At 44.3% G+C, this 26141-nt stretch overlaps 2 protein-coding genes, 1 long non-coding RNA gene and 1 other non-coding gene across 6 annotated transcripts; all 4 read left to right on the plus strand.

Moving 5' to 3' along the window:
• Positions 1 to 2187: 2187 nt before the first annotated feature.
• Positions 2188 to 3758, plus strand: LOC147238488 (uncharacterized). The gene is made up of 3 exons (XR_015111785.1): positions 2188 to 2225; positions 2495 to 2519; positions 3010 to 3758. It is a non-coding gene; the product is annotated as an uncharacterized LOC147238488 (long non-coding RNA).
• A 2105-nt stretch (positions 3759 to 5863) lies between these two features.
• On the plus strand, positions 5864 to 13574 carry LOC147238489 (uncharacterized). Of its 3 annotated transcripts, none has more exons than XR_015111779.1 (9): positions 5864 to 6017; positions 9634 to 9855; positions 9936 to 10044; positions 10125 to 10195; positions 10308 to 10394; positions 10484 to 10565; positions 10693 to 10833; positions 10946 to 11188; positions 11862 to 13574. XR_015111779.1 is itself a non-coding variant. In XM_086197237.1 (8 exons), exons 1-8 carry the CDS (start codon positions 5934 to 5936, stop codon positions 11083 to 11085), a joined length of 936 nt encoding a protein of 311 aa, XP_086053363.1. In that variant the 5' UTR covers positions 5864 to 5933; the 3' UTR covers positions 11086 to 13574. The 3 variants fall into 3 exon arrangements, 1 of the variants encoding a protein (XP_086053363.1); XR_015111780.1 differs by having other exon boundaries at positions 11889 to 13574; XM_086197237.1 differs by having other exon boundaries at positions 10946 to 13574.
• A 2248-nt stretch (positions 13575 to 15822) lies between these two features.
• On the plus strand, positions 15823 to 19068 carry LOC147238490 (uncharacterized). Its single transcript, XM_086197228.1, has 2 exons — positions 15823 to 16226; positions 17412 to 19068. Exons 1-2 carry the CDS (start codon positions 15962 to 15964, stop codon positions 18821 to 18823), a joined length of 1677 nt encoding a protein of 558 aa, XP_086053354.1. The 5' UTR covers positions 15823 to 15961; the 3' UTR covers positions 18824 to 19068.
• A 948-nt stretch (positions 19069 to 20016) lies between these two features.
• trnar-ucg (transfer RNA arginine (anticodon UCG)) lies at positions 20017 to 20089 on the plus strand. Its single transcript has one exon. It is a non-coding gene; the product is annotated as a tRNA-Arg (tRNA).
• The last annotated feature ends 6052 nt before the right edge of the window (positions 20090 to 26141 follow it).

The following is a 26141-nucleotide window of genomic DNA, read 5'->3' on the forward strand; positions in this document are numbered from 1 at the left end:
CTCCAGGAGGAGGGAAGATGAAGAAGGCAGGAGAAAAAACATAGTGATCCCCTATGTGGCAGGGGTTTCTGAGAAATTAAGGAGAATCTATAATAAGCACCGCATCCCTGTGTCTTTTAAACCAGACAACACTCTGAGACAAAGACTGGTTCACCCCAAAGATCCCACCCCTCACAGCCAGAAAAGCAATCTGGTATACGCTGTCAGATGCAGTGAGGCCTGCATGGATCTCTACATAGGGGAAACCAAACAGCCCCTCAACAAGCGCATGGCCCAACATAGAAGAGCCAACTCTGGAGGACAGGACTCAGCGGTTTTCCTCCACCTCAAGGAGGAAAGCCACTCCTTCCAGGACGATCATGTCCAAATTCTCGACAGAGAGGACAGATGGTTTGAAAGAGGAGTTAAAGAAGCCATCCACGTCAGGATAGAGAAACCATCTTTGAACAGAGGAGGTGGACTGCGACATTTCCTTTCACCTATTTACAACCAAGTCCTTTCAAAGCTTCCCCAAAGAGTTCAGCTGAAAGACCCATGTGGAACGGCTGATGCCAGCACAGCCCATTAGCATCTGAGTGGTCGGTGAAACTCCCTAACGACCACCCCTGAAACTCCCTGACACCTCACAACGACTGTCGTTTGGAGAGGCCAGGTGAGTCTCGGGAGGGTCGTTTCCACCACAATAGCACTGACCACTCCCACATAGGTTTATAAGCTGGAGTTTCCACACTCTTCACTAGAACTGAAGAAGCCTCTCGGATGAGAGGTGAAACGTCTTCAAGATAAACTTACGTCCAGTTGACCAGATTTTACTTCGCTTCGATCAATCTTCGAGAGTGTCTGAATTGTGCCGTGAAGCGATTGATCGTAGGTTGCTGCTTGGCAATTCGGACGGAACCCAGGATTTGTTTTTTACCGCGTATTGATGACGTACATTGTGTCGTTGAAGGCTCGCGAGCCGGCAGTGACCACGTGACTTCTTCAGGAACTGTTTCTCCGGCTTGTCGTGAGATTCTAAACATCCAAAGCAGTGAAACGCCGTGGTTTCCTCCCTCTGTTTCGCGCGTCCAGTCCAGCTTCGTTTCTAGAGGTGAACCAGCACGGAAGAGGAGGTTTTCAGGGGACATCTGGAGTTGATTCCTCCTCATCAGCTCTGCTCACAGTAAGAAGCAGCCTAACAGAAACAGATGTGATAACGCAGCTTATCCCCTGTTCTAGTTTCTCTCTTTGATTCCAGCCTGTTTGTCTGTCTGAGGCAGCAAACTTATGTTATGTTCAAACACATCAAGCTCAATGAATAAAAACAGCAAAACCTGATAGGAAGAGAAATCAACCAGCTTTCCACATTTGAATTTCCTGCCACTGATGGGACGTCAGTTTATGAGAGTGATGTCACTGAGAAATATGTTTTTCCTTAAAGGGACACTAACACAGCTCTCAGGGTGGACAGTGACCACAAGGGATGAACATAAAACCTTCTTACTTTAATACAGAATTTAGCAATTTTGATCAGAACAGCTTTTGATTAAATGGATTTTGACCAGGGACATGAAATAATAAGGAAATATGTGGAAATGTATGCCTGCTATTTGTTTTTAAAGATCAAATTTGAATGAACAGCACTGGGGACATGGCCTATTCCAACATACCTCTTTAACCAAACCTTTTAAAATGTAAAAATAACAACAACTTTGATGCCCATATCATTATATTCATAATAAAAAACAATTGGCCATACATGGAAAACCAAATGGAATCAGTATTTGTCCAAATTTAAACAAAATACAGCATGATTTGTACTGGGGACACAAAAGGCACCAAATTAAAAAATGACCCTTATCTTGGACCTTGGCTGTCTGTGGGTGTCTCTTTACCGTGTGTGTGTGTGTGTGTGTGTGTGTGAGAGAGAGAGAGAGAGAGAGAGAGAGAGAGAGAGAGAGAGAGAGCGAGATGTACTTGGCTCTTTTCCCAGGTGTCTCTTGTTTTTGTTCCGTGGGCTAACAGGTTTAGCATCAGTACAGGTCACAGTCTTCTAGCACTCACTTCTGGTTAGAGTGACAACTCTCATTCTCCTATAAGACTGAGCTCCTTTTTTTAAAATAATTTTTATGTTCTGACATTAACCATTGTTCTTCTTTTCAGACTTGGCATCTGCACTGACAAAGAGCACCATCATGGCTCCAGTTCTCCTCATCCTACTTGTGTCTTTGAGTGTTGTTCCTTTGGTAAGATTCATGAGTGCAACACTTATGATGTAATACATTACTGATCTGCATGATGACCAGATGCCAAGTTTTAAGGAACCAAAACATATAAAGTTGCTTTCCAAGTTTGGTAATACATTTTTTTGGCTCAATTGCCATCAATTTTTAGAGGATTAATGCGTCAAATAATGTAAATGCACATAGTATGTGGTTCACAAATTTAATAGATTTAAACTTTAAAAATATCTTGGTGAAAAAGTGGGTGATTTGAGTGTGCAATTCTGTTTCAGGGAGGGACAGAAAGAACTGTATCAGGTGAGTTGAATCATGTACCAAATACATGGATGAACTCTCATGTTCCAGCATTTCTGCTTTGGTTACAAATGAAAAAATAATAATAATGATAAACAGATGGTGAAAACATAAAAAAATGTAAAAAGTTAAAAAAAAAATCATGTATAATGAATTGTTAAATTAACTATGCTGACCTAAAACTTCAAAAGCTCTGGCAGATCTTTTCTCCCAGAAAGAAAAGCAATTGTCCTCAATTTTATGACCACAGTACCACAAAAAATGCAAGGGACAAGGAACAACTCGTATTCAGTTAAATGTATAACTCGTATTTTATAAGTAAAGTGTGCTTCGAAACAGTTCCACTTGTTTGTTTGAAAGATCCACCTGATTCCCTCCTCCTCCACAACATTTTTATAGGTCAGCTGATTCTTGCAGCAGTTTGTCATTAAAATCCATGGTAGATTTTCCCATTTTCAAACTGACGTTGTCATTCGCTCCTCACTGGCTGAAGCCTTGGACCCGTGTGCCACAGGGGACCATGACTGCCAGCATATATGCATCAGCTCCCCTGGATCATACAAGTGCGCCTGCAAAGAAGGCTTTGCCCTCATGGACAATGGTCGCAAATGCAGCGAGTGTGTTCATTATTTGTTTGCGTTTGACACATAAAATCCTGTGAAATTCTTGAATTATTAATATTCATATTTTCAGAGGAATTGTCGTGCAGCATCTGTTTAGATGCTTATTGCTTTCTTTTCTAACTGCAGAAGACGCAAGCAAATGAGAGCGTTTTGTCAACTTCCTTGAGAGATATTAATAATATTGTTAATATTGACCACTTGGAGTATAGCAGAGTTACATAAGGTGTTCCACAGGGTTCAGCTTTAGGACCAATTTTTTTCACTCTTTCCATGCTTCCATTCGGTGACATAATCCGGAAGCACTCGATCAACTTTCACTGTTATGCTGATGACACAGAACTTTACTTGTCAATGGAGCCAGACAACACAAGCCATCTTACTAATCTGCAACACTACCTGAAAAATTTTAATTCCTGGATGTCTTCTAACTTCTTAATGCTCAATTCAGATAAAACTGAGGTCATTGTGTTTGGACCTAAACACCTCAGGGACACACTCTCTAACCACATCACTACTCTAGATGGCATCACCTTGACCCCGAGTACAACTGCAAGGAACCTTGGGGTCATTTTTGACCAGGACCTTTCCTTCAGCTCCCACATAAAGCATGTGACCAGGACCGCCTTCTTCCATCTGCGAAGTATCGCTAAGATTAGGAACATCCTTTCCCAGAGTGATGCTGAGAAACTGGTGCATGCATTTATCACTTCTAGGCTGGACTACTGCAACTCTCTCCTGTCAGGATGTCCTAAATACTCTCTAAAGAGTCTCCAGCTGGTCCAGAACGCTGCAGCCAGGGTTTTGACGGGAGTTAAGAAGAGAGAACACATCTCTCCCACTTTAGCTTCTCACCACTGGCTTCCTGTAGGATCTAGAATCGACTTCAAAGTCCTTCTGCTAACTTATAAGGCTCTCAATGATAAAGCTACATCCTATTTGAAAGAACTAATTATCCCTTACTGCCCTACCGAACCAGCATGAGGCCTTTCCATAGGCTCAAAAGCCTGATTGGTCCTGGTTAGTACTTGGATTGAGACTGTTGGGGAAAAAAAACAGGAAAAAAATAATTTGTAGAGTTTCAAATACCTGAAGTCTTTCACATTCCCGTTACAATGAAAGATCGTCTCTGTCAACTGACAGGAAACAGCGGGATTTAGTTTGGAGATGAATAATTGTCATAGATGGTCAATTGCTATTGCAGTATATTAAACAAAAATAAAAATAGTTTCCCATCCTTGGAAATATAATAACCTTCCCGATTAGCCACTCCTCCACGCTGCATGTCACATGATGACTTCATTAAATGACTGAAGCGTCTGTCACATGCCCCTGCTGTGGAGGGTCTAACTGTCCATCCATGTTCAGATCATTGATGCAACGACTCTGCTATGATCAAACTACTCAGGATGAAACAGACCAATGTTGAGATCAAGTAGCAACTCAGCAGCTGAGCACAATCATAAAACAAGCTGGTCAGTACCAACTCTTAGAGCCTTGCTCAAGGGCATCTCAGTGGTGTTAGTCAGGGTGGCTGCTCCCTCCAACCAGTCCTGAGGATTGAACCAACAACCCTTTGGTCACCAGTTCACTTCTCTATCCTTCAGGCCAGTGGTTGTCTAACTCTTGAACTGAGTCCCTCCATGATGACCATGGAACAGTGTCATAGCGCCTCTGTTCAGCTGCATCAGAGGAGGACAGCATGTTTTCTCAGAGTGAGTCAGAGGCCAAACATCAGACAACCATAGAGAAACATGAAACACTGGTGCTGGAATACTTGATGAATCTGAACTTGTTTTCAAGTGTCTGTGTCAATCTGGTGAACTCTGAGGTTCCAGTGAAAAGATCCACTGTTTGATCCTTTTAGGATGATATTGTGAGTTTGGGTCCTTGCTGTCATTGTTCTCTTCAAGTTCTTTGTTTTCAAAAAAGTAATCCAAGTTTCACCAGCCAGACAGAGGCGCAACGCTACAGGTTCTGGACTCAAAAGAGGATTTTATTTTAAGTCAGACAAGTTTTCTTTTGGCTCTAAATTTCATGTCAAGATCGAAATAAATTGGGGGAAAAAATCAGTGCCATCAGAGGGAGAAGAAAAGGGTGGATTTTGAATAGCGATCCGGTTGAAACCAGTAATTTTGATTGATGTTCAATAAATCTCAATCATGTCAAAGCAAACAAAATCTGAGAAAATATTTCTGATGTTTTCCTCTCCTGGGGTATCTCGCCAGTAGAGGGCAGCAAGAGACAGGTTTCTAGGTTTATTCTCTTGTATAAACAGACGTTTCAGTGAATGTTTGGTGATTAAAAAATGTTCCTGAAGGTGTGGAAAACCCACATCAACCCTGAATGAGCCGGTCTCTGATGATGGTATCAAAAGGACAGGACTGTCGTGCTGTGCGGTCTATTCAAATGTATTTGTATTCATTTCTATTAAATTCAGTGTGTAGAATCAGTATAATCAAACAATAAAACGAGGATATAAAAGTAAACATTTGACTTGCGGACGCCCTCAAATCTCCCACACATTGAGTTGAGTCCAGACTTTTCAGTTGCACTTTTTAAAGTCGTCCAGCAGATGGTGCTGTTCAGAATCTGAGCCTCTTGATGTTAAGCCCCGCCCACTCCGCGGGTATCATTCAAATGTTTAAATTCTCATCGTTCCTTTGATGCGTCTGCGTTCGAAATCGAGAGTATAAGACCTGGAAGTGACGCAGCGTTCCTCAGTCGGCCGTTGCTGGCGGCAGTGACAACCAAACTCTGTACTCAGCACCGTTTTGCACTGAATTTTGGATCATTAATGGCTTTTTCCTGCACTGATTTCCGTCTGAAGACCAACCAGAATGTGTCCCTGTTCCGATACAAGGCGGGAGAGTGCGTCCAGGTGAGTCGACCGCAAATGTAGGCGCTTGTACCTTTGAAGGTGAACGCAACAATTCAAACAACCTTTAGCCATGGCACTGCTAGCAAGTTCTAGTTCAAGAATTGTCAATGAAATGAAGGTGGAGGAAAACGCTGCATTGTTTCGGGGGGAAATATACGATTATTAGTCAGTTAAAGTTATGATAACCTGCGCTAATCTAACCTATGTGAACAATTATGTTAACCTGCGCTAATCTAACCTATGTGAACAATTGTTAACCTGCGCTAATCTAACCTATGTGAACAATTATGTTAACCTGCGCTAATCTAACCTATGTGAACAATTATGCTAACCTGCGCTAATCTAACCTATGTGAACAATTGTGTTAACCTGCGCTAATCTAACCTATGTGAACAATTATGCTAACCTGCGCTAATCTAACCTATGTGAACAATTGTGTTAACCTGCGCTAATCTAACCTATGTGAACAATTATGTTAACCTGCGCTAATCTAACCTATGTGAACAATTATGCTAACCTGCGCTAATCTAACCTATGTGAACAATTGTGTTAACCTGCGCTAATCTAACCTATGTGAACAATTATGTTAACCTGCGCTAATCTAACCTATGTGAACAATTGTTAACCTGCGCTAATCTAACCTATGTGAACAATTGTTAACCTGCGCTAATCTAACCTATGTGAACAATTATGTTAACCTGCGCTAATCTAACCTATGTGAACAATTATGTTAACCTGCACTAATCTAACCTATGTGAACAATTATGTTAACCTGCGCTAATCTAACCTATGTGAACAATTGTTAACCTGCGCTAATCTAACCTATGTGAACAATTATGTTAACCTGCGCTAATCTAACCTATGTGAACAATTATGCTAACCTGCGCTAATCTAACCTATGTGAACAATTGTGTTAACCTGCGCTAATCTAACCTATGTGAACAATTATGCTAACCTGCGCTAATCTAACCTATGTGAACAATTGTGTTAACCTGCGCTAATCTAACCTATGTGAACAATTATGTTAACCTGCGCTAATCTAACCTATGTGAACAATTATGCTAACCTGCGCTAATCTAACCTATGTGAACAATTGTGTTAACCTGCGCTAATCTAACCTATGTGAACAATTATGTTAACCTGCGCTAATCTAACCTATGTGAACAATTGTTAACCTGCGCTAATCTAACCTATGTGAACAATTGTTAACCTGCGCTAATCTAACCTATGTGAACAATTATGTTAACCTGCGCTAATCTAACCTATGTGAACAATTATGTTAACCTGCACTAATCTAACCTATGTGAACAATTATGTTAACCTGCGCTAATCTAACCTATGTGAACAATTATGTTAACCTGCGCTAATCTAACCTATGTGAACAATTATGTTAACCTGCGCTAATCTAACCTATGTGAACAATTATGCTAACCTGCGCTAATCTAACCTATGTGAACAATTGTGTTAACCTGCGCTAATCTAACCTATGTGAACAATTATGTTAACCTGCGCTAATCTAACCTATGTGAACAATTGTTAACCTGCGCTAATCTAACCTATGTGAACAATTGTTAACCTGCGCAAATCTAACCTATGTGAACAATTGTTAACCTGCGCTAATCTAACCTATGTGAACAATTATGTTAACCTGCGCTAATCTAACCTATGTGAACAATTATGTTAACCTGCACTAATCTAACCTATGTGAACAATTATGTTAACCTGCACTAATCTAACCTATGTGAACAATTATGTTAACCTGCGCTAATCTAACCTATGTGAACAATTATGCTAAAATGCGCTAATCTAACCTATGTGAACAATTACGCTAACCTGCGCTAATCTAACCTATGTGAACAATTATGTTAACCTGCGCTAATCTAACCTATGTGAACAATTGTTAACCTGCGCTAATCTAACCTATGTGAACAATTACGTTAACCTGCGCTAATCTAACCTATGTGAACAATTATGTTAACCTGCGCTAATCTAACCTATGTGAACAATTATGCTAACCTGCGCTAATCTAACCTATGTGAACAATTGTGTTAACCTGCGCTAATCTAACCTATGTGAACAATTATGTTAACCTGCGCTAATCTAACCTATGTGAACAATTATGTTAACCTGCGCTAATCTAACCTATGTGAACAATTATGTTAACCTGCGCTAATCTAACCTATGTGAACAATTATGCTAACCTGCGCTAATCTAACCTATGTGAACAATTGTGTTAACCTGCGCTAATCTAACCTATGTGAACAATTATGTTAACCTGCGCTAATCTAACCTATGTGAACAATTGTTAACCTGCGCTAATCTAACCTATGTGAACAATTGTTAACCTGCGCTAATCTAACCTATGTGAACAATTATGTTAACCTGCGCTAATCTAACCTATGTGAACAATTATGTTAACCTGCACTAATCTAACCTATGTGAACAATTATGTTAACCTGCGCTAATCTAACCTATGTGAACAATTATGTTAACCTGCGCTAATCTAACCTATGTGAACAATTATGTTAACCTGCGCTAATCTAACCTATGTGAACAATTATGCTAACCTGCGCTAATCTAACCTATGTGAACAATTGTGTTAACCTGCGCTAATCTAACCTATGTGAACAATTGTTAACCTGCGCAAATCTAACCTATGTGAACAATTGTTAACCTGCGCTAATCTAACCTATGTGAACAATTGTTAACCTGCGCTAATCTAACCTATGTGAACAATTATGCTAAAATGCGCTAATCTAACCTATGTGAACAATTATGCTAAAATGCGCTAATCTAACCTATGTGAACAATTATGTTAACCTGCACTAATCTAACCTATGTGAACAATTATGCTAAAATGCGCTAATCTAACCTATGTGAACAATTATGTTAACCTGCGCTAATCTAACCTATGTGAACAATTATGTTAACCTGCGCTAATCTAACCTATGTGAACAATTATGCTAAAATGCGCTAATCTAACCTATGTGAACAATTATGCTAAAATGCGCTAATCTACCCTATGTGAACAATTATGCTAACCTGCGCTAATCTAACCTATGTGAACAATTATGTTAACCTGCGCTAATCTAACCTATGTGAACAATTGTTAACCTGCGCTAATCTAACCTATGTGAACAATTATGCTAACCTGCGCTAAGCTAACTCTGGAATAAACGCCACCTGTTAAATAGCTTATAACAAAATACACCACTGAATGTTTGAATCTCTTTGCTTTTTGTTTTTCCTGTCCTTTGACCTGGAGAGTAAATTGTGAAGATTAGCAGCAGAACATTGAGGAAAGTGAACATCTGCATTGATGCTGTGGGTCTTGAGAATCCTGTTAATTTAATTGGGTGGTAAAAGTTGAGATTGATGAAGGCTTAGTTTCCTGAAGCTCCAAACAACCAGAAGAATCATTATCAAGGGATCGTCTCTCAGTAGATCAGCTCTTGTTTGTTCTAATAATTTAAGTGAGGTGTTGTGCACCCTAGAAAGGTTGATGCTGACCCGTTTAGCAGTAATTATTAACGGGGGACAAGTTAAAGGAAAAACAAACATGGCTGCTGGGACAGATATGACATGGTTCATAACCTGCTCCTCCTCTGTGCTGCAGGTGAACTTGACTCCCCCTCAAGAGGTCCAGGGGCTGAAGAGAACTGGTCCAGAGAGAGAGACCTTGAGGGACTGCTCCAAGATCCAGCAGCAGCAGGGTGGAGGCAGACGGGGAGGAGCCATGGGGCACCCTTCCAAAAATGGAGATCGGTGGCGCAGCCCACCTCGTGATGAGAGGCAGGAGCCCCAAAAGAGAGAGGACGCCGCCCGCAGCATCCCAACGGTAAAGTCCCAGTCATTTTCACCGCCCGTCCTGGCTGAAGTCTTGGTGACTGAACTTGAAATCGCATGTTGTTTTGCTAGCCTGCTGCTGGGGACCGTTCAAGGAGCCGAGGGGACACGTGGGGCCGCTGGCGACCCTCCCGCCGAGAGTCCAACTGGAGGGACGGGCGTCGTAGCGCCGACGTCACAGGTAGGAACTTTCAGCTAAAGCCTCTATCTCACATGATGGGAACTGAACTTCATCCCCTTATTGTCTTTCTTTCCCTCCAGTCAATCGTGGACGTGGCCACCTGTCCCCTGCTGCTTCATCCAGGGACCTGACCAAGTGTGTCAGGACGCAGGTCAGCAGGCTGTCTGGGGTTCATGCTCCGATTACTTCTGTTGGTGACTTGGTTTGTTGGATCGGCGAGTTGCCGAAGAGCGTTTTGAAACTGATTTTTAATGGTCTTTCAGAGCCTCACCACCAGAGAGATGAGGCAGCATCTGGACAGGCTGCTGAGGGACGAGGCCAGCAACAAGCAGATCTGGGACTGGGTGCAGGTGTGTGTTTTCGGGTTGTGGGGTGATGGGACCACATCGGTCTGTTGGTCAATCATGGTGAACCTGGATTGTCCTCTTCTCTCTTTCAGGCCAACCTGGATGAAAGCCAGACCGCTTCTGTGGAGTTCCTCAGAGCTTTGATGACGACTGTGTGCAGGTCTGCCGTCGTCGGTGCGTGGGACTCATCTGTTTTGTTTGGTTTTTTGACTGTCCTCATATTCGGTTCTGGGTCGTGACCCTGCTGACATGGAATTGAATTCTCATAGAAGTTTTCCACCGGTTTATCTGCTTGTTTCAGGCGAGCACAGCAACTGTCTGGATGCAGGACGGCTGACTAAGAGAGTCAGGCTTCTCAGGAGGTTTCTGACCGATGGACCCAAACAACTTCAGGCCCTCTTGGCCCTCCAGCAGCTGATGGCAGAGATGCATCACCCCAAAAGTGAGCGTTGACCTCCTGACCTCCCTGGAGGGTGGGATGAGTCTTGTGCTTTGGCTCCAAAGCCCCTAAATCAGTCCATGATAAAAGCTGCCGTGTTGTTGCGTCCCCGCAGTGCTGCTCCTGACGGTCTTTGACGTCCTCTTTGAAGAAGATGTCATTTACACCGAGGTCTTCCTCAAGTGGCGGGGAAGTGACGGTGCAGAGCAGCGAGCCTTGGAATCCGTGCGTCTCTTCTTCACCTGGCTGGGATAAGTTGAAGATGATGGCCCCCCAAGTCCTCACCGGGGCCCCAGGGGCTGCACAGGCTGCTGGAAGGAGCCGAGGACAGTTTAGCCTGAGAGGCTGAACCACTGAGGTGAACCATGAGAACGACTGGAGCCTCTTTTCATCTTTTTAAATGCTTTACGAATTTAAAAAAAAAAATTCTAATTGATTTTGTTTTAAATGGTTTTTGTCCTTTTTTTGTTGTTGTTGTTTTTTTAATCAAAAATTGTAACTTTATTCTCAGTTTTAATGGATCCAGATGTTTGTTTGTTTTTTTTTTTTGAAAGGGAGTTTGTTTGAGAGAAAATAACTTTGATACCTCGAAAAAAGCTCCCGTCCACTGTCTGTCTGGCTGCTCTCAGGTTTTCTTCCAACCTCGGCCCTTCACCTGGTATAAATCCACATGTGCTTCGATGTTCATGTTCCACATGTCGATATTTGCAGACATGCGTTAGGTTTGTGTCTGTTTAGAGACTCTTGGGCTAAATAACCGTCCCATAGGTTTTCATCAGTCTGAATCAGTTTAAATCCATCCACACTTTGATGTGTTCATCAGGGAAATATCTATATAGAAATGTGGACCACCATCAGGTACGGATCTAAAAGCTTTATTTAAAGTCTCAAAGGTGACGCCAAATCCTCCAGGCAGAGACACTCAGTCAAAAGCATCATGGGATATCTGCTGACTTGGACAAAAACCATGTTGACCAATGTCCCAAAAATATCGACATCCAGATGTAAACTTGTTGAATGTCTCTTTCTAGATCTTCACCTGCTGATTATCTTTCTAGACAAATACCTGATCACCAGCTAAATACCTGAGGAACATGATGGAGATGTGTGTGTACCTGATGATGATCTACGGGTACAAAGATATCTACCTGATGAATAGAGAGAGACGACACTGGACACCTGAGAGAAATCAGAATAAATCTCAGAGCGGTGGAGGGAGATGGTTGGTGGGAGCTTTTATCGATTTTATTTGTTTTTATTTCATTAATTGTATCCTGTTTTTCATGCTTTTTTTATCTTTGGGTTTTGTTTCTTTTATTTGAAAATTGTGATGTTCACCTCTGTTTTAACAATGTTTTTTCTTTAGACTTTTATTTATTTTAAATTGTGATTGTAGATTTTAATGTGTTTATTTTTGGTCTATCTATATAGATACAGATACAGTTCTCTATCTATATGGATATCTATACATATAGATATATATCTATATGTATAGATTTATATCTACTCCTCCTGGAACCGTCACCTTACCGTGGTGGAGGAGTTTGAGTGCCCTCATGACCCTAGGAGCTGTGCTGTCGGGGGCATTTTGCCCCTGGAAGGGTCTCCCAAGGCAGACTGGTTCTTGGTGAAGGGCCTGACAAAGAATGGTTCATAAGACCCACAGGAAGAGGGCCAAGAGACTGAGTACCTGGCCCTGGGGGTTACCAGGGCCCCGCCCTGGGGGTTACCAGGGCCCCGCCCTGGGGTAGTGGCCCATGGGCGAGCTCCTGGTGGCCATGCCCTTGCCTATGGGGTGGGGCTGTGCCCAACCCGAGCTGCATACATGGTCTAGTCCCCCCATGGGCCCACCACCTGCAGGAGGACCCAGAAGGGTCTGGTGCAGTGTGGATCAGGCAGCAGACCAAGGTGGGGGCCTTGGTGGTCTGATCCCTGGTGATGGAAGCTGGCTTTTGGGACCTGGAATGTCACCTCTCTGGTGGGTAAGGAGCTGGAGGTGGTGGAGGAGGTGGAGCGTTCCTGGCTAGACATAGTCGGCCTCACCTCCACACAGTGCTCCGGCTCCTGAACCCAAGTCCTTGAGAGGCGTTGGACTCTCCTTTGCTCAGGGTGAGAGGGTCGGGGTGGGCTTTCTGATAGCCCCCAGACTCAGCCTGTACATTGGGGTTCACCCCAGTGGATGAAAGGGTTGCTTCCCTGCCCTTTGGGGTCGTCAAGGGGGTCCTGACTCTTGTCTGCAGGTGTGTGTGTGTGTGTGTGTGTGTCAAATATATACATAAGAATTAAAAATGTCTGCTTTTTTTGTTATTGCAGCCTTTGTTTTCATGTGCCTTCTTTTTCCTGTTAACTTTTGTTTTTTGTTCTGAATTTTCTTTCTTGTAACCTCTGTTTTAATGTGTCTAAATGTTTTTTTTCCAATTGTTTTTTTTTTCACTGAAAATTGATGATCTTGATGAAATGTTTTGTGTTCATTGAATTACAAATAAAAAAAATCAAATTAAAACAATGTTTGTGTTTTGGTTTTTTTAATCTGGGAAAATAGAAAACTGTCAAACTCCTGGACTGAAAAGAACAGGTCTGGATTGTGTGCATCACTGTGTTGGTGTGCACTGATGTGGTGTCACGTATTACAAAGTGGGAAGATTCATGTCTCTTGGTCCGAGTGTTCTGGTCGTGAGAGTCGTTCAACAACCACACATGTTGAGAGTTTTAAACAGATCCTAATTATCTCTCACTGAGGGAGAGTCTCCCAGTTATTTTCTCCTCTCGCTCTGCACGTCCTCAACAAAATGTCACCGACTGAATTTTTGTACTAAGAATTCGGACAGGATGTGGAGAAATGCTGCATTTAAATCAGATGAAGATCGTGCTGAGAGAAGAGGAACCTTTTTCTCAGGTTCTTTTATTTAATCTTAAATGATCCTCTGTTGTGGATGAAAAAGAAGCAGAATTGTTTTTTCCAATTGAGTTCTTCCTCCGGGGGGTCTTGCCAGTAGAGGGCAGCAGCAGGTCGCTTAACTAAAATAAAGCAGAAGAAGACGCCGGCGCTCGCCAATCACACGGCTTCACCGCGACGTTTAATTACAACAAACGAGGGAGTCGCTATTTTCAGTTGCCCAAAAAGAAATCCAGCGGCACTGAAAAGAATCGTAAACACTCCTGGACGCAGTGATGATCGATGAGGCGTCAAGAAGCGTGTCGACACAATGACGCACTGTTGATACTGCGATACTGAATACTGACACCTGCTGGACTTTAAAAATCCCTGCAGGCAACCTGAACTGACACTGATTTGATGACCGAGGATCAGAGCCTCAACAGCAGCTTGAGCTTCTATGTCTTTGTCTCATTGAGACATCAAAGACAATTTGTGTCCACAAAGAAATGCATTGAGAAATCAAGGTGAGATCAAAGAAAGAATTCTAAGATCAAACACAAACTCAAGATTCAAAGATTCAAGATTCAAAGTGTTTGTTGTCATGTGTACAGTATAGAAACATGTTTCCCTGTACAATGAAATTCTTACTTTGCTGCCCACAGAATTCCTAACATCAGGAATATAAAAATAAATTTAAATTTACAATAAACAGTGACAGTAGAGAAGTGAGGAAACAGTGCAATTAAACAGTGCTGTGCAAAATATTTGAGTATTGCAAAAACAAGAATTGTTGATGCAGGCAAAGGTCAAGTAGGGTCCTGAGGTAGTTTTGTTAGGAGTTCAGGAGTCTGATTGCAGAGGGAAAGAGTTCTTTAGTCCTGTGGTTCTACATTTCACACTTCTGTCCCTCCAGCCTGAGGGTAGAAGTGTGAACAGACGTGTTGGGGTGGGTGGGGTCCTTCAAGATGGAGGCAGCTCTGCTGTGGACTGCGGTGGTCGATGCTCTGCAGGGGGGGCAGTGGAGTCCTGGTGGTCTCCTCAGCAGTCTCCACCACTCTCTGCAGGGGGGGCAGTGGAGTCCTGGTGGTCTGCTCAGCAATCTCCACCACTCTCTGCAGGGGGGGCAGTGGAGTCCTGGTGGTCTCCTCAGCAGTCTCCACCACTCTCTGCAGGGGGGGCAGTGGAGTCCTGGTGGTCTCCTCAGCAGTCTCCACCACTCTCTGCAGGGGGGGCAGTGGAGTCCTGGTGGTCTCCTCAGCAGTCTCCACCACTCTCTGCAGGGGGGGCAGTGGAGTCCTGGTGGTCTCCTCAGCAGTCTCCACCACTCTCTGCAGGCGTTTGTGGTCCATAGCAGCAGCACTGCCGTACCACACTGTGATGCAGCTGCTCAGATGCTCTCAACGATGCAGCTGGAGAAGTTAATGAGGCTCTTAGGCGACATGCCAGATTTCCTCAGCCTCCTCAGGAAGTCCAGCCGCTGTTGTGCCTTCTTCACCTGCTGTGTGGAGTTTAGTGTCCAGGTGAGGTCCTCGCTGATGTGGACGCCCAGGTACTTGAAGCTGCTCACCCTCTCAACTTCAAGCTCCTGGATGAACAGTGGCCCCTGAGGTCTCCTCTCCTTCCTCGTGTCCACAAACATCTCCTTAGTCTTGACTTGTCAGAGCACAAAATAAACCACTGAAACTGATAGGGAAGCACCAGACAGGCTTGTGTGAGGGATGTCAGGAGGAGGAGTCGGTGGAGCAGGGATTTCTGAGGTGGAGGAGGGATGAGAAGCAGAGAGTCAGGAGGAAGAAGCTGAGGGACTCAGGGGTGCAGGAGTTTACACCAAAAAGATTCCTGAGTCTGGGGGAGAGCCCAGGTTAGGGTGCTGAGAGCTTTCTGGAGGGAGACTGGTGGTCATGAGAGAACTGAATTGATGGGGGGGGGGGGGGTTGAAGAACAGGGTGGCAGTAGGGGACACAGGAGTGGGATAAGGAGTTTAATGATAGACATGATGGTAGAATATTGTAGTAGATCTGGTTAGGACAGGAAGACTGGAAGTTACTGTGTGGTCCACACTCCGGAACAGAAGGTGGCGGTAATGCGCCAATAAGCTGGATGGTAACCGAAGAAGAAGAAGAGGAAGGCGAAGAAGAAGAAAAAGAAGAAAGCGGGACATTTTCAAACAACGAGGAAAGAAGGAGAAGTCCGTGAACCTCCGGCCTCGGTCTCTGTTTCCTGAAGGCTGACTGGCGCCAGTAGAGCCTCAACATGTGCGCCACGCAGCTGCTGCGGGTGTCGGTCCAGGAGCGGATCCTCGCCGCCGCTGAAGACTTCCTGCTGCAGCTGGGAGAAGGAGACTCAGCGGCTGGAGTCCCGGGGCTGAGAGCGCTGCTGACCGAGCGGCTGGCGGCGGCCGCGGAGCAGATCGTGGCTCTGCTGGAGGAAACCGTGGCGGAGTTCGAGCGGGAGAACCGCCGGCAGAGGTTGCTGCTCGATGCCGTGCTGAAGCCCCGAGTCAGGCTCTACAGAGCAGGTGAGTCCCCGCAGGGACCTGCTGGGCCCCGAATTCAGTCCAGGAAGTGGAGAGGCAGCAGGGCCAGGAGAACATGCAGACTCAACACAGAAAGATCCTGTGCCTGAGCCGGGGCTCAAACCCAGGACCTTGTTGCTGTGAGGTGACAGGGTGAACCACTGCACCACCGTGCTGCCTATAATGGAAATTATACAGGCCTATTAAAAAAATATTTTTGTTCGCTGCCCAGCTGGCCTTGGCTGGACCAGCCATTCAAGAATTGTCCCACTTTTCCCAGTCGCCAGGACATCCCTGGACCCCACACACTGACCAGGAAACTGGGAGAAGGCACTCATGCTCATGCTAGCCAGTAAATGTCTCTGGTCTTGTTGTGTCCATAATCCGGGTCATTGTGTTCCAACTGAGCAGGAATGTAACAACATAGAAGTGTTTAATGGTTGATGGTGATTTGGTGTTTTTCAAGCCGTTAAACCTCACCAGGCTCGGGACATGCAGGGTGCCATCTTGGCTGCTTCCTGATCAACATTAGATGGCGCCATCAGGTTTCCAGGATGCATCCCTGCCACCACCATCTTGCTCAGGCCCTCCAACCTGTTCACTGGATTGCTACTGCTTTTGGGTATTTTTGCAGAAGAGAAACACCAAAACTAAGTAACATGGTAACACTTCATAGGTGATACATTACTTTAGAGTTCTGTGCACATGTAGCACACAACAGTGTGTGTGTGTGTGTGTGTGTGTGTGTGTGTGTGTGTGTGTGTGTGTGTGTGTGTGTGTGTGTGTGTGTGTGTGTACTTGGCTCTTTCCCAGATGTCTCCTGTTTTTTCCTGGGTGGGCTGACATGTTTAGCATCAGTACAGGTCTCAGTGATCCAGCACTCACCTCTGGTTAGAGTGACTTAACTCTCATTCTCCTGCAGGATCATAGAAATTAACTAATTAATCAACTAGCAGATATGATGATGAATGGACAAAAACATTCAGCAGAGGGGACCTATGACCTTTGACCTTGGTGACACAACGTTGATGCAAGCATCTGAAGCCAGCGTTTCTATTCCCAGTTTGCTGACTGGTTCTCAGTAGCAGGATGTCTTTTTTCATTTAGTTTCTTTCTGTTTCTGTGTGTTGCTCCACTGTTTCAGAGTCAAATGAAGAGATTTCTGATGTTGCTGTTTGTGTCCTGCAGATGTGGAACAGCTGCTGGTGATTAAAGAAGAGGTTCCCACTGAGCTGCAGGACCAAGAGCCCCCACACATTAAAGAGGAGTCAGAGGAGCTCTGGACCAGTGAGGAGGGAGGGCAGCTTCAAGGGCAGGAGGAGGCTGATATCACCACGTTCCCCTTCACTCTGGTCCCTGTGAAGAGTGAAGAGGAAGAAGAGAAACCTCAGTTCCCACAGCTTCACCATAGTCTAACTGAGGAGAACTTGAAAGAAGAGTCTCTGACCAGCAGCCCAATTCATCATCTGAAAACAGAAGCTGTTGAAGAAGAGAGTGGAGGACCAGAACCAGAACCAACCAGCAATGTTGATCCAGATACACTTGTACAACCTGAGACGGACGACCAGATGTCAGCCTCTTCTGAACCTGATACTGAAGTCAGTGAGGATGATTGGGTCACACCTGATAACACGGCCACCTCTGAGCACAAGGAACACTTTGGCACAAAGAGGAATCTGCTTCAGAATTTGAGCCTAGGACAGGAAGCAACTCATTGCAGCTCAAAAGAGCAAAAAGTACAGACTGAAAGTGGATCAGAAATGGTCAGGAACGTGACCTTTGGTCCGTCTGAATCTCAGACAGAAGTCAGTGAGGATGAGCATCCCTTTAGGTGCTCAACATGCAGTAAAGGTTTTAGTAATAGAAGGCTTTTGGATAAACACATGAGAACACACACTGGGGAGAAAACATTCCCATGCTCAATTTGTGGTAGAAGATTCTCAAAGGGATATTTGAAAACACACATGAGAACACATACTGGAGAGAAACCGTTTCCCTGCTCAGTTTGTGGCACAAGATTTTCAGAAAAGGGACATCTAAAAAGACACATGAGATCACACACTGGAGAGAAACCATTCCCCTGCTCAGTTTGTGGCACAAGATTTTCAGAAAAGGGTTGTCTGAACAGACACATGAGAACGCATACTGGAGAGAAACCATTCCCCTGCTCTGTTTGTGGCAAAAGATTGTCAGACAAAGGAAATCTGAAAAATCACATGAGAACACACACTGGGGAGAAACCATTCCCCTGCTTAGTTTGTGGCAAAATATTCTCACAACAGGGACATCTGAAAAGACACATGAGAAAGCACACTGGGGAGAAACCATTCCCCTGCTCAATTTGTGGCAAAAGATTGTCAGACAAAGGAAATCTGAAAAATCACATGAGAACACACACTGGGGAGAAACCATTCCCCTGCTCAATTTGTGGCAAAAGATTGTCAGACAAAGGAAATCTGAAAAATCACATGAGAACACACACTGGGGAGAAACCATTCCCCTGCTCAGTTTGTGCTAAAAGATTCTCGGTAAAAGGACATCTGAAACGACACATAAGAGCGCACAGTGGGGAGAAACCTTTTGTCAAAATATCGCACTGAAGCCTTGGAGAAAAAAAAGAGTGGGAAACGCAGGTTGAAAGCCAAGTAATGTATGTATAGAATGTATTCTCTGATAACTCCTCCCTGCCTTGTTGATCTGAGTCAAACTTCCCATGTTTGATCAACTTCTTGTCCTGAAGACTTCACTACTGCAGGTGAACAGTTAGCAACTGCTCTGTTTGATGAAGCTGCGTTCAGGGAATGAGGAAGTTTCCCTTTGTGTCACTGCTTCTCTACTACTTTGATCCTCCAACCCAGGGGTCGACAACCGCGGCTCCGGAGCTGCATGCGGCTCTTTCATCCTTATGTTGCGGCTCTGCGTGGCTTGGGAAAATAAATTTTAAGTGTCCGATTGAAGTGTATGTTATTTATTCAAAAACATGTATCACGTCTTCTCATTAAGTCAAAGTTTTTAACTTCTTTCATCAGACCTTGTGCAAATTCGGTGATGAGCATTCACCTTCTTCAGAGACGTTTGACAGCACTCGACGTGTCAGCAGGCAGCTGGCATGTGCGGAAAGCCCAGCAACACCTAAACTGCGCAATATCTGACCAAAGTATTTTCTTTGTGTTTGTTCATTTGTTTAATTGTAGTTGCTTTCACCATGACAGTCAGACTCTCCTCTGTCCTTCTTCCTCCCTCATGTGTGCAGTGTGGACCTCACACACTGAATTTAGCCTGAAAACTCCTCATGAAAAGCAGGTGACTCAGAGTCTCTGTGGCGCTCGTCTGTTAACAGAGAGGCTGGTGGTTGGAGCCACCCAGGGACGATGAACAGGCTTTACTGGTGCTTAGGACTCTGTTGATCAGCTGCTGAGTTGCTACTTGATCTCAACATTGGTCTGTTTCATCCTGAGTAGTTTGATCATAGCAGAGTCGTTGCATCAATGATCTGAATGTGGATGGACAGTTAGACCCTCCACAGCAGACGCATGTGTCAGATCTCTGGATGAGACGCTTCAGTCTTCAATTTTAGTAGCAGTGTGGCGGAGGCCGGTTGGCTGTGGTTAAAGTGGTGGGGGCTCTGGAATGAAGGGGGTCACTGTTCTGTTCTTGGATGCTCCAGCTCAGGTTAGCGAGGTGGTGGAGAAACGAGTGAGAGCTCTGCCAGTTGGAGCCTCTTGGGTCACAGGAGGCTTCACTCCTGGAGGTGGAAATGATGAGGAGTTTGTATCAGCCCCTCCCCTCTGTAGGGCTGGTGGCGCAATGGACAACGCGTCTGACTTCGGATCAGAAGATTCTAGGTTCAACTCCTGGCCAGCTCAGTTCGAACTTCATAAACAAAAGCTTTCACACCTGAAGTGTGAACCGTTGATGAAAGTCACTGAAATCCTCCCAGGTTTCCTCCTTGTCTGCTGTAAACATGAACACATGGATGATCCTGCTACCTCTCACATGTTAAGCTGGCACTTGACAGTGACAGCAGAAACACCAAAAATCCCAGTGTCATCAACATTTCCTGTCAAATAAAAGATAGAAGCTGTTGAATTTCTGTATCAGAACAAGGAGAAAGGAGCCCCAATGAAAGAGTGATGATTCTTTATTCTGATTTTGTTCTTCACTCCTACACAAGAGAGTGAAAGTGTGGGCTGGCTTGGAGCAACTGCCTGCTTCAGAATGGGACGAGACTCAGGACTTTCCAGTGAGTGCTGCAAACTTCCACCAGTGCCCACTGCCAGCACGTCTTCATGACGGAGCTGAGAAGAACACAACAACACAAGAGCACTGGAGAATTACTGTGTTCTCTTTTGGTGTCCCAGTGTTAATTTGAGGATCTAAACCTGATATTTAGAAAATCAGACGGCACAAAAAAGAAAATGCCACCAAATAATTTTAATTTTCTTTTATACAAATGAATGTGTTGACTCTTTTTGTATGAGCCCTGCCACTGAGGTCACCAACATGAGCTGGATTTGGGAATCTTGAACTGAACCTGGTATCACAGCGACCCCTACTGCTGCAAAATGGAACAGCAACATTGAACCCAAGTACAGGATTTGAGGGAGACTAATGGTCGCTGTTTGGGTTTTTGAAAAACAAGGAGGGCGTGGGTTCAAGCTGGATTCTCAGAGACTATTTCCCCAACCTCTACATTGGCATCTACACTGTCATCCAGTCACATGATTGGATGACGCAGCCAGTGATGTCACTTGGCAGGACTGTCATTGCCGTCACATTCTAGAAGAGAATCCAGACTCCACATACAAGACTACAAGATGGTTGATGTTTTCTTGACTTGATGCTCTGACTGTCAGGGTGGATGACAGCTTCTTCCTGCTGCTGCATCTGAGTGGCTATGATTTGAGGTTTTACCCCCCGAGGTTGTTTGGTTCCAGGTGAAACTTTAAAATTCCAGTCCCCAACCTTGACTGTTCTGAAACTCTTCTCCTGAATCACTCCTGAGTTCTTGTTAAGAGCTGGAAATGAGCTGCAGCAAGAAAAAATACCAGTGCCCAACCAGATCAACTTAATGACTGTTTTTGTAGTGATTTGGTTCTAAACAAATAAAAATGACTTGACTTGATTTGGTGCCTCATGAGGAGAAAATCTGGGCACAAATGTTGGACAAGAGTGTTTGTGGAGGGGTGATTTTTTTGTTGTTGCAGTGTTGTAAGTCACTGACTGCAGCTGAATGATTGAACTTTCTCAAAATGTCACAAGAGGAAGTCTGCATGTAAACACACTCAGGTGTGCCCAGCTATTCTTAGTAGATCATTCCACGGACTTCTATTCTCTGTACAGCCTAACCTTAATCTTAATTTTAATCTTAACCAACTGAATCTTAATCTTTATTTGAAACTAAACTCAATCCAGACCTTCACTCTGAAAGAACTGACAAACTGCATTGTGCTGCATCAGGGCCGGTCTTTGGTCCCCATGAGGACGAGGACTCCTGATCAGTGTTGATGATGGAAATGGTTTCCAACACCATATAACTAGAAATACACACACGTGTAAACACACACAGTGACCCTGCATGTCGTTTTGGTCCAACTTAAATTTTCATTCATGACCCAGAACCTCTCAAAACCTCAAAAGAAAAATTGAATATTTGGTGTTTGAAAGCCATAAATCACATCCATATCATCTCGTCCATCTCAGTCTGATCTCATCTTTTTTTGTTGTTTTTTAAAGAAGGACAAATTGGTACTTAGTTAAAAAAGCACTGTGGAAAAATGATCCTGCTTTCAGGGAGGTCTTTGGTGAGTTTGCTAACAATGCAGAGAACCATGATGGTACCAAGCACAAGGCTGCTGCCCTCTGCATCACACGCTACACTTTGGAGTCTGTTTGAACTGAATGTGAAGGCTTTGACATCATCGTACCAGTACGACAACAAGTGACCGTGAAACAAAGAAAACCTTCACTGATGAGTCCATGGATCTCATTGATCTGTGCCATTTCCTGATCTTCAGGTTCTGTCTTTGATTTCTTTCTTTGATCTCTAAATTCTGTGCTTTGGTTTCCTTGGTCAGTCTTTGAATTCTGGTTAATAATAAAAATGAACTCCCAGCATATTTCGGCAGACCATAGATAGGGATTTTAGCAACTGCATCATAGCAACCCTCGTTGCTGTCTGCTGTTGTGCCATTGAAAAGTAAAACAGCCTGGCAGTCAACAAACTGGGCTCAACAGAAAATGTCAACTGAAGATGTATTAAAGACCAGGAGGAAATGTAACCAACCTACAAAGATGGAGGGGAATTGAGACCCACATGTTTTCCATCCTTGATGAACTGTCCACTGGTGCAGGGGATGAGGTCATGGCGATGATCTGGGAGCCAGTCCTGGATGTTAAATGCCCTGATGATGGACAGTGGAGTGGCAAAATGTTCGGTCCACTGACTGAACTCTGTGCCACAAATGAGGAACAACAGTCAGCAAGGAGTAGAAACGAAGAGGAGAAATGGAGAGAACAGAAAGAATGAGAGATCATGGAGGAAAGAGGCTGATATTTGCAAGTGCTCTGACTACAACACAGCAATCTAGAGAAACCATGACCTGGATTACTGAGGACCTCCACTGGCAGTTCATTTCTGTTGATCATAGGGCCATGCTGGGTGAAGCAGGAATGAATCCTGGGACTGAGGTTGTGGAGCAATGGTCACCTTTCCTGCTGAAACTGTCAATTCTTCTGCTTGGTTCTCTCCACAAAACCATTCCCTTAACGGAGCTCAAACCCCAGTTTCAGCTGTGAGAGCCCAGAATCTGTCACACACTGGACCATCAGGAACAGCTTTGTGCTTTCAAACAACAGAGACGACACACAAGGACTCAGGGAACGCAGGAATCTCTGGCCTCAGCTGACATGTTGAATTTCAGCAACATTTCATGATGCTGAGTTTAGCAAACCAATGAGAAGATGAAGGAGGCCGTCAACTCCTTCAAGCTCAACATCTACACTGCTTTACCCAGGAGGTCAGGAGGTCAAAGCAGAACCTGCACCCTCCACCTCTGATGTTTACTCCACAGAGATGAGGGGTCGGTTCAGAAGAGCGAGCTGGAGTCTGGGCAAGTCTTTTCATTCAGTCCCTGGTTTAAACAATTTTCTCCACCAACTTAAACACGGGTCTAGACCTGCACAGGGTCCAATTCCTGTCTTGGTCCCAAGGTTTTGTTGAACCAGAGAAGCTTCACCTGGTGACGCTCATTCAACCATGCATGAAGGTCAACCTGCATTATCTGCTGTGCTCATTAACAGGGGAGTTAGCTCAAATGGTAGAGCGCTAGCTTAGCATGTGAGAGGAAGAGGGATCGATGCCCTCGTTCTCCAGAATACTTTAACTTGTTCTGTTGATCAGAGGAGCTGCTGGGTGATGAATGCTGATGTTTGTCCACTGGTGTGACGAAGTTACATTCTGCTACTGGATATGTGAATGAAAACCTGCTCAGTTCAAAACTCTAATGAAACCAGGGACTTGAACAACACTCACAGTGAAGGAGACACCTCTTCCATCCTCAATAACACCTGTCCTGACTGGCAGTCACTCTGGGCTGCAGCGGTGAATGCTGTCAACAATGTTCCCCAAAGCCCCCCCATCACTCACCATCCAGTATTCTACAAAGTATGATCAGAGATCCCACTGCAAAATAGGAGTGGGCCTATGTTCACATACACATACATTTCAACACCCAGCTAAATAAATACTGCTTACATGCACCATTAAAGTACACAATGCATATTCATACACAAATATCCACATATTTACAGTACAGAGAAAAAAAAAGAGCAAGTAGAGAGTGAATCCTGGAGAGAAAAGGTGAGGTGCATCAGAAACAAGAGCAGATGTTTGAAAATGCTTGATGATTTGAAGATGTGAAAGGAAGGGAGAGACCGAAGTGAGGAAGAAAGGTTGTTCCAATCTGATGGAGCTTTAAATACAAAGCAGAAGGCCGTCTCACTGATCCTGGATCTGCTCGACGTTCCTGCCTGTTAAAAGGAAGGTTTTCATCACCACTGTTGCAGGATGTGCTTGCTGGTGGAGAATTGTTGGGTGTAGATTCATTGAAGGAGTTTGGTGCTGGACCTGCTCTACTTGTAAAGAGTCATGAGAGAACTTTTGGAGTGATTTGGTTCTCAACAAGTAAAAATGACTTGACTTGATTTGGTGCCTCATGAGGAGAAAATTTGGTCTCAAAAGTTGGACAAGAGTGTTTGTGGAGGGTGATTTTTGTTGCAGTGTTGTAAGTCACTGTAACTGCAGCTGAATGATTGAACTTTCTCCAAATCTCCTCAAGATGGTTTCCAAATGATAAAACTGACTTGACTCAAATATGAATGTGCGATGACCAGTTTCTTTGCTGATTCTAGGCAGATACAGAAACAAATGATCTCTACACTCTAGGTTGGATTGTGAGCTGAAAGGAATTAAAAGTTGTTTCAAGTATGAAGGGAAATTAAAGTGGACACATTTGAAAATAAATCCTGACCAATGGAGTTCCTTTGGGACTCCTACATTTAATAATGATGGGTTCTGTCCAAACACCTGAGCACAAATCTACAAAGATGATTATATCAGACATTAAGAGGACAAAGATTGATGTCTGAATGTGTTACGAGCGGCTCAGACGTGCAGCAAAACCTAGTAGCAGCAAATCACCATTTATTAAAGTCAATCATCAACCATGTGAGGTGTGGAAGTCAGTGTCAGCAGTGGAGGTGAGTGTGTGGGTGTGCTGGTCAATGTGTGCTGCATGTTGTTAGTGTGAAACAAGGACAAACTAAAGGACAACAACAGCACGCTGGCTGAGCGCACCCTTCAGAATAAGTTTGATAGCATTATGTTACTTCCTGTTCAACATGTGCTGGAGGTGTTGGCTGCTTTTATCACTCAACAATGTGCAGTGACGCTGAGCTGCCTTCAAGCCAACAATATGGGCACAGTGTATCGCGAGCCACAGGCTCCTCCCAGTATATGCAACACTGCTTCAGTGTAGCGGTGACTCTCCAAACTGAAGCTGATCCAGGACCAGCTCAGGAGGAGACATGGAGCAGACAGACTCTCTGATTTAATGCTGCTGTCCATTCAGAGGAACATCCTAGTTGACTCCAACAAGGCTGCTGATGTCTTCAAACCCAGGACCAAAAGAAGGGTCCTCCTCTGAGTCCGCAGACCTGATCATCACTGCTCTGACTACCACGTTACCTCCTGGTTATCAGGGTGAAGTCAGTGGTGAGGCAGTCAGTTGTTCCTGGTGTTTTATTACAGAGGCCTGGGAGTTAAACATTGAATTAAATAATTTTAATTCTATACTTGAAGTTTCATGCTGTTTTGCTGGAAATGTATGACAACTTCCTCCATGCTGGTGCCCCATCGCACACAACAGGGGCACTGGTACTACTTTCACCTCTGACCCACAAACATTCCACCAGTGAACATCCAGAAATTGAAGCATAAACAGTTCAGCAACAATGAATTCTTCAAATCATCCTCTGACATCAGTGATTGATCTTTACCTGCTGAGGCTTCAGAGCCAAATTATGAAACGTTCAACACTCACATTCCTGTTCTTTTTTGAAAGTAAAAACGGTACTAAATAACTTTCCAATAGTATCGATACTCTACCTGCCTCCTTGGTTTATACATGTGCCGCCACCGCCAACACACACACACACACACACACACACACACACACACACACACACACACACACACACACACACACACACAAACAAACACACACACACACGAACAGACAGAGCACTGCCCTGGGGAGCACATGAGAGCCACAACCACAGGCCAGGACTCAGCAGTCCACCACCTTAGAAGATCACATGGAGGCGTTCTAGCCAGGGAGGACAGATGGTTTGAAAGAG

Source organism: Aulostomus chinensis, chromosome 24 (assembly GCF_037954235.1).
Source record: "Aulostomus chinensis isolate RoL2024-O1b breed Wild chromosome 24, RoL_Achi_v1.0, whole genome shotgun sequence".
In the NCBI taxonomy this organism is placed as follows: domain Eukaryota; kingdom Metazoa; phylum Chordata; class Actinopteri; order Syngnathiformes; family Aulostomidae; genus Aulostomus; species Aulostomus chinensis.